The 8,061-nt window shown below is 36.0% G+C and overlaps 1 protein-coding gene across 1 annotated transcript; it reads left to right on the forward strand.

The window, feature by feature from the left end:
• Positions 1 to 4,980: 4,980 nt before the first annotated feature.
• On the forward strand, positions 4,981 to 8,053 carry LOC129572802 (fatty acid synthase-like; the record flags this gene model as incomplete). Its single annotated transcript, XM_055452904.1, has 3 exons — positions 4,981 to 6,746; positions 6,857 to 7,380; positions 7,534 to 8,053. Coding segments are annotated over exons 1-3 (1,194 nt in total), but the record flags the coding sequence as incomplete, so codon positions are not given.
• Between the last annotated feature and the right edge of the window lie 8 nt (positions 8,054 to 8,061).

Here is an 8,061-nt window from a genome sequence, read left to right on the forward strand (position 1 = left end):
CCAAAGCGACACAAAGCAAATGTGAGAAACAAAGTGCAACATTAAAATTCATGTTGCAGTTTAAAGCCGAAACTTGCTTTGTGGCACTTTGTTTCTCAAATTGGTGTCGTTTCTCTTTGAAACTAATTTCGGGCAAGATGTAGTCTGTTTCAAAACTATGATAAGTTGATAAGGAGTGCGAATTTCGATGTGGCGATAACACCAACGAATTGGGCACATTAAATATTGTACAAGTTGGAATTTTCCAACCGCTATATTTTTGCCTAGACCACACTTTAGGCATGGATGATATGGTGTGTATATGGCCCAAATAGTGCCCTGAGAAAATAGTATACTTACTGTATATATACTCGTGACGCAAAAACTGGCATTTTTGATATTTGGCTTGAAATGCACAGTCTATGGTGCGTCACTTGTCGTACTACCGTCCTCCGTGATAATCACAAGAAAGTGAAAAAAAGCAATAAATAACAAGGAAAGTATTGTAACTTCTACGGAGCGGAAAACAACGTTGTTGACAGTACGGCGCTTGACAGTTTGATCCTGATGATGTATCAATTGTAACTAATTCTTTCCGAGTTATAACGTACAAAGCTGCTGTCAAACTGAACTTTGAATGAAAGTTCTATGGTTGATTTTGTGTTGACGGATGTGACAGTTCGCAATGTGCCGATCACTCAGAGTGTTGAAATGTATGATAGTGTAAATATCTAGGGGGAAAGAACGACGCAAATTCAAAGATAACATGGAAATATTGCCAATGCCTAACAAAACGTGCAAATGTTTGCAAATACGACAAACGAATGACAGAAGATGTATGCGTAGTTGCCATTCTTATTCGTGCTCAGCAAGTACTGCTCACTACGAACGAGACGAAGCAACATGAAAACAACAACAATAACATAGGATCGCTATGCAAATGCTTGCAAATGGACGTGAATACGGCAAATAAAGGTGTCAAACGGACGGACTGTCCGTCTTTTTAGCCACTCCGTCCGTCCGTCTAGGGCTCTTGAATTTTTTTTTGTCCGTCCGTCCGTCCGTTCAGAGCAGCTAGAAATTTTCTTGTCCGTCCGTCCGTCCAATCAACGCTGATTGAATTGTAAAATGAACCATTGCGACAAAAAAAATTCCCTCCGAATATTTGAGAATTGAATCAGATGAAAAACCTCTAGACGAGGTTAAAATGGAGTGACGCTCCTGTGCGTGGATTTACCACTCAAAATGACTGATATCATTTTGAGTGACGCTTTGACGCTGTATTATCTCTGGGTATGAAGTTCAAAAGTGTTTTTCGCATTCACTATTGTGAAAATTTATTTACAATAAGGAAAAATATCGCGTCACGACTTTTGAATTTAGTCTCCAAGTCAAACTTTCAAGCGTTTTGCCGTCCAAAAGTCGTGACGCGATATTTTTCCTTATGCTAAATTAATTTTCACAATAATGAATGCGAAAAACACTTTTGAACTTCGAACCCAGAGGTAATACAGCATCAAAACGTCACTCCATTTTAACCTCGTCTAGAGGTTTTTCATCTGATATCACTAATTTTGTAAGGCAATTATTTTCGGAAAAATACACTTTTGCCAGAAATATGTCTATTTTAAGGTCTTATCATTGGGAAATTGTAATCTTTCGGGTAAAACATTTGCATCCACATTTCACAAGTTTTGTAAATAGCAAATTTCCACGTTCATTAAAAAAGTCCCATTTTCCCCTTATTGGACATTGTAAGATGTGATTAAATTTCAAAATATCCATTAAAAGAGTTTTGAAGTAATTTTAGACCCATTACTTCATTGAAACATATTAATTTCCAACCACCAAAGCTCTGGAAAGTGCATTTTTCATGTATCCCCCGAACAAAAGTTCAATTTCATACATTCAGATGCCAAAATGCCGATTTATGACCAAAATGACAACGAAATGGATATTCAAGTGTTCGTGCACTCCCATTATTTTCACGAAAAAATAGCAGTTTTCTAAGACCAAATGTCGTCAGAGGTCTATTTCACGTGTTTTCCGAACAAAAATGTCATTTTCAGTGAAAATAGAGCAAGTTGAAAAATTCACTTCAATCCGACCTATTTTTCGACCATGAAATGCCCTCAAATCGCATTGTGACCACTTTTAATCGATTGCTCGTCGAAAATTGAGCGGATATGGTCTTTCGTGAACCTTTTTCAGCCAGTAGATGCGTATTTTTGGCAGCAATTTCATCGTAGAATGCGACTCTTCGTACAAATTCCGTTCATTGATGAATTGCCTATGCCCAGAACTTCGAAATACGAATTTTCCCGGATATGTGGCATTTGCCATTCTGTTGGTATGGTAGCCGGCTACAAACTCTCAGTTTTTGGTAAAACATTGTAGGGCTGATTTTTGAGAAATCGCGTTTGGTGTGAAATTTAAGGGGGTCGAATTTTCATAAAAATCGACTTTTTTCTTTTATATCACATAAACATTGGCATGTGTGTATAAACCTTTTTGAAGGTCTTCTCAAATAATTACGAGCTGACTTTGCCCGATGGGTGTCTGAGTTGATCTAGTGTGCGAAATAAATACTTGAAAAAATCGTATACATGCAGGCTAGTGAAGCCATAGCCAGCTCTCCTGTAATGCAAATGTCAATCTGAGGACGGGTTTCGATGTGGCCCGACACCAGCTACAACTTAGGCATATCGGCACCGGAATCTGTGGGGGTCTAAAAAGTTTTCGGACACACGAACAACGAACGGACGGACGCACATCCAAATCAGATGAAAAACCTCTAGACTAGGTTAAAATGGAGTGACGCTCCTGTGCGTGGTCTAGAGGTTTTTCATCTGATCTTGCGTACGTAAAACCTTACAAATCATTAATATTTTTTTTTTTTCAATTTTGATCGCGAAGAAATAATTTTGGAATAAATTTTTTATATCAAAATACTCTGCTGGGCACAAGGAATAAAACAAGCTATGTTGATTTGAAATCAAGCCAATTCCGTACAGTCTAAAGGTGGGAATACACCTTGCAAGTAAAATGCTTGCAGCAAACATTTTTTTTCCAACGTACTTTTGTATTCGATTCTAAGAATGACACTTGCATGCAAGTAAAGGTAGTGTAATACATTAGTGTAAATTGTGGTCAATATTTTTTTTCCAAACGTCCACGAGGTAGGTTTATATGATCGATTTTATAAAGTTATTTAAATATTCGAATAAATACGATAATTTTAGCACTATATGTTCTACTTTGTGGACAGTAGCGCAAAAATTTCGACCAAATTGTATGCAAGTGAAGTACTTGCACGCAAGCATTTGCAAGCACTTTGCTTGCATGGAACTCTGTTCCATATTTTCGTGTATACGTCCACAAAGTAAATTGTACAGTGATAAAATGATCGAATTTCTTTGAATATTTAAATATATTTATAAAATCGATCATATAAACCTACCTCGTGGACATTTGGAAATAAATATTGACCAAAATTTACACTAATGTATCACACTACCTTTACTTGCATGCAAGTGTCATTCTTAGAATCGAATAGAAAAGTACGTTGGAAAAAAATGTTTGCTGCAAGCATTTTACTTCCAAGGTGTATTCCCACCTTTAATGTGCATGTGCAAGCACTTGCAGCCGAGCAATTTTGCTTTCACTTGCATGCAAGCGCTTTACTTGCATCGTCTGGCGGCACCTTTACTGTCAAAATTTCAATATTCTACGTTGTTCAAACGTCAAAATGAGAACCGCTAGTTATTTTCGATTGTAAACCATTGAAATAAAGGTTTCTGTACGATTATTTGAAAAAAAGACATTCCAAGAAAATGGGTTTTAATTGTATTGTAAAAAATGTGCTAACTAGACTAGAGAGAGAGAGAGAAAGAGAGGGAGAGAGAGAGAAACCATTCCATGCAATTGCTCTCTATTGATCTGTTTTAATCTTTTTATGCTCATTGCATCATAAAAAATCGGCGATTGTGTATTTTTCTACCGTTATGTACTGTATTGTTCTACCGTTTCAATAATTATTCAATTATAAATTAAAATTGTTTCTCTTTTCTGGCTTTTTATACACAACATTAAATATATGCAACAAACAAATCGGCTCATTCATTCATCGCCCGTTCTTGAGCAATTTTTTACGAAATTCTAATTTCAGAGTTGGAGACGAAAACAGATTTGGATGTTTTTATAATTTTATTTTCAAAACCGTTCAAAAAAAAGAGAAAATCGACCAATTTTTTTTTCATTTTTGTAATATTTTTTGGACGATTTTATAAAAATTTTGAACGGTTTTTTCATTTTTTTGGACGAAATTTCAATTATCTCTTCGTCGGTATCTCATGCTTTCAAATTGGTCTCGTAAACATACTTCGATTGTTGGACGTTAAAATCGATTATTGCATCGGTCACTCGGTCGGAGAGTTAGGAGAGTAGCTACTAGCTTTTGAACAGTACTGTTGAATAGCAGCGGCTGGATAGCCAGCATACTCAATGCTCTGCATGAGACTGTGCTTTGAACTAATTACAAGACGCTCATAGTTCTCTTCAAGGCGTGTGAACATTCATTGTTTAGGACATTTAGTATCTTCTGTTTTTATGAATTGTTTTTTACTTTAATTATAACGATGACTTTTTCAGCCCCAAACGAACTTTGCGCACACTGCCTTAAATCAAATTAAATACAATCAATTGATTTGTTTGTTCAAACTTTGTTTTTTTGTATTCTTTTTTTAATACGTTTACGTCACATTTGCTTGAATAGCTGATTTTTCGAGTAAATATTTTTTTTAGTAAACAAACGAGCAAACAGCCGAAAAATATATTTATTTGTATAAAACTTCGTTTTGAGTTTTGTTAATTAGATGTTCTTGTGTGTCACACAAGAGGTCAAGAATACAACGACTGTGTTGATTCCAACAAATCGATGGTACTCTAAATAAGGTGTCAAAAACGTATTTCATTTACGGAAGCAATCGGTGGCGTGCAAAATTGTTGTGCCATACGAGGCAAATTATCAAAATACCGCCCCAATTTTTTTTTCGAGGAAATAACAAATCCAAATTTTACAGTTTTGATTTAAACATTAGCTTTTGCTGATTGACTGGTAGTCCATCTAAGCGTTTGACAGCTCACTTCTAGCGCTGACAAGTGTTTGACATAAGAGTTATCGCTTCGGATGTAGAATCTTATATGTTTTTTATTGGATTCTCTTACCAGAGAGTAAAATAAGAAAAAATTAGAACTGCCTGAAAAATTGAAAAAAAAATCAAGAAAAGAAGAAGAATTGAAAAGGAAAAATCGGGCGAGGGGAGCAAGCCGAAAATTTTCCTCCATTATACACAGTAATAATTGAATTTTGACTATAATCCGATCCATTGTTGATTTTCCAAACAAAGTATATGTAAGTTTAAATTTTGGAAAAATCCAAATACGGTTCTCAACATCGACAATGACAGTTCATCGTCGTTACGTCTTCCGGTATTAATATTCTCAAATCTCAAAATTTCGAGTCTGAATTTCAAAACATAATGAAAACTTTGACGTTCAACACGATTGTCTTATGTCATACAGTCATTTGAATGTACAATTTACATTGAGAAATAAGTGCGTAATTTGATCGTATAGAAATTAAAATGATTATTATTTGGATTTTTGAACTGCCGCCCCATGAAAACCACCGCCCGAGGCAAATGCCTCACATGCCTCATGCTTTGCACGCCACCGCAAGCAATGTTATTGAAGGAAATGTTCAAGCAAGAGAGCTTAAGAATGCATCTAACCTTTGGGTTAAATTTATATTTACTACATCCCAATGTACGAATTAACACTATTTTTCATTTAATTATTTTGTCGCGCAGTTACAACAATCACAAACATGTTATATATTCTATTCAAATCAAGATCTCGTTCATTTTTATAGCAACAGTCAAATGATCGAGTCAGTGCGGCAGTTAGAAACTTAATAGTTATTCGTTCTTGCTACTAGAAATTAGTTGAGTGGGTTACAAACGTTATTTTGCATATTTTGACTTTCTTAACATTTGATTTTCAATTTCTAACACGTTTGATATTCATGATCACAGTCGTTAGTGTCGCCCAATTTGCATTTTCAGCAATAGATAAAAATGTAAATGTGAGGTAATTTGGAAACCGACGGCGGATAATTATTCTTAACAAAATGGAAAATTAAACAGTTTAACTAGCAGAAAGTTACCAATTCTTCAACACAATAGAAAATGCGTAGAAATTTCTTATAAAAGAGAGTTCATTTCGTTGTAGCTGCCCAGTCAGCGATCGGACGTTCCTCCAAGTTCAAGTGTTGAAAAATTAGGAAAATAAGTGATTTCTGAGTGAGAATATAGTGAATGTTATAGATTATTAGCGGGAAGCAATAATACATTTACAAAGTGCTTTAAGTGATATATACGAAATATGTTTTAAATTTTTTTCGGTGAAAAAAGTGTGCTTGAATTGAAATTCATCAAAAGTGAAAGTAAAATTGTTGATAGATACGTGAAAAAATTCACATCTGAAGAAAATTGGAAATAAATACAATCCAAACAAAAGTTATCTATTTGTTGGAAGATTTTTCAAGTCGGTAAAAAATGGCTGAAGCGAAACTAAATGATGTGAAAACAGTGGACGCTCGTATTCGACCAGCTACACCAGGTGATGAAATTGTTATTAGTGGAGTTAGTGGAAAATTTCCCAGTGCGAGAAATGTCACGGAATTTGCGCACAAATTATATAATAAGGTGAGGAAGTGAGAAAACGAACAAAGAATCGTCCAAAATTTGTGAAAAGTGCTTGAAAAAAGATTTAAAAAAAAGTTTGTGACTCAAAAATAAAATCGCATTATTTTTAGGTGGATATGGTGACGGCATCGGAAAAAAGATGGCCAAATTATAACTCTGAAATCCCGGCTCGAATGGGTGTAATTGATAATATTGAAAAATTTGATGCAACATTTTTCGGTGTTCCATACAAGCAAACGGAATCTATGGACCCGCAATGTCGGGTGCTCATCGAAAAGGCGTACGAAGCGATTATGGACGCAGGCGTTTGCCCAAAGTCGATACGTGGATCGAAAACGGGTGTTTTTGTTGGTGCATGTTTCGGTGAATCGGAAAGAGCATTCTTTTATGATCCGACTTACATAACATCAAGCGGTTTGGGAATATCGGGATGTAGCCGTGCGATGCTTGCAAATCGTGTTTCGTACTGCTTGGGCTTAACTGGTCCATCATTTATGTTGGATACGGCCTGTTCAAGTTCGATGTATGCATTGGATGCCGCATTTTCGGCCATTCGAAGTGGTGAATGTGACGCTGCTTTGGTTGGAGGAACTAATCTTCTCTTGCATCCGTATACGACTCTTCAATTTGCCAGGTAAGGCCCGTTTAAATTGATATTGATTTTTATTTTGAGATAAATAGCTGGTTAGTAGCATAAAAATCGATGTGAAGATGCGTAATGCCCCAGAGGTAGATAAATTTTCTCGGAAAAGTGAAATTTTCAAGAAATATGTGATTTTCTTTTTAGATTGGGTGTCATTGCGAAAGACGGCTACTGTCGTCCATTTGACCATAAAGCATCTGGATACACTCGTTCAGAGGCAATTTGCATGATGTATTTACAACGAACGAAAGATGCCAAACGTATCTACGCGAATGTAATTTATTCAAAAGCAAATTGCGATGGATACAAAATTGAGGGTATAACATATCCATCAGGCGAAATGCAAGAGGCACTTTTGGCGGAATTCTATGACGATCTCCAATTGGATCCAACTACAGTCGGCTATGTTGAAGCGCATAGTACCGGTACTTTTGTCGGTGATCCCGAAGAGTGTAAAGCATTAGACAATATATTCTGTCGGGGTCGTACCGAACCATTGTTAGTCGGTTCGGTCAAATCAAATATTGGGCATACGGAATCATCATCTGGCGCTTGTTCAATTACCAAAGCTATTATCACATTTGAACATGGAAAAGTTCCACCAAATATTAATTTCGAACAGATTCGACCAACAATCCCATCGTTGACTGAAAAACGCATGATCGTTTGCAG

This window comes from Sitodiplosis mosellana, unplaced genomic scaffold, assembly GCF_009176505.1.
Source record: "Sitodiplosis mosellana isolate CC-2019 unplaced genomic scaffold, AAFC_SMos_1.0 Smas_scaffold_5532, whole genome shotgun sequence".
Taxonomy (NCBI): domain Eukaryota; kingdom Metazoa; phylum Arthropoda; class Insecta; order Diptera; family Cecidomyiidae; genus Sitodiplosis; species Sitodiplosis mosellana.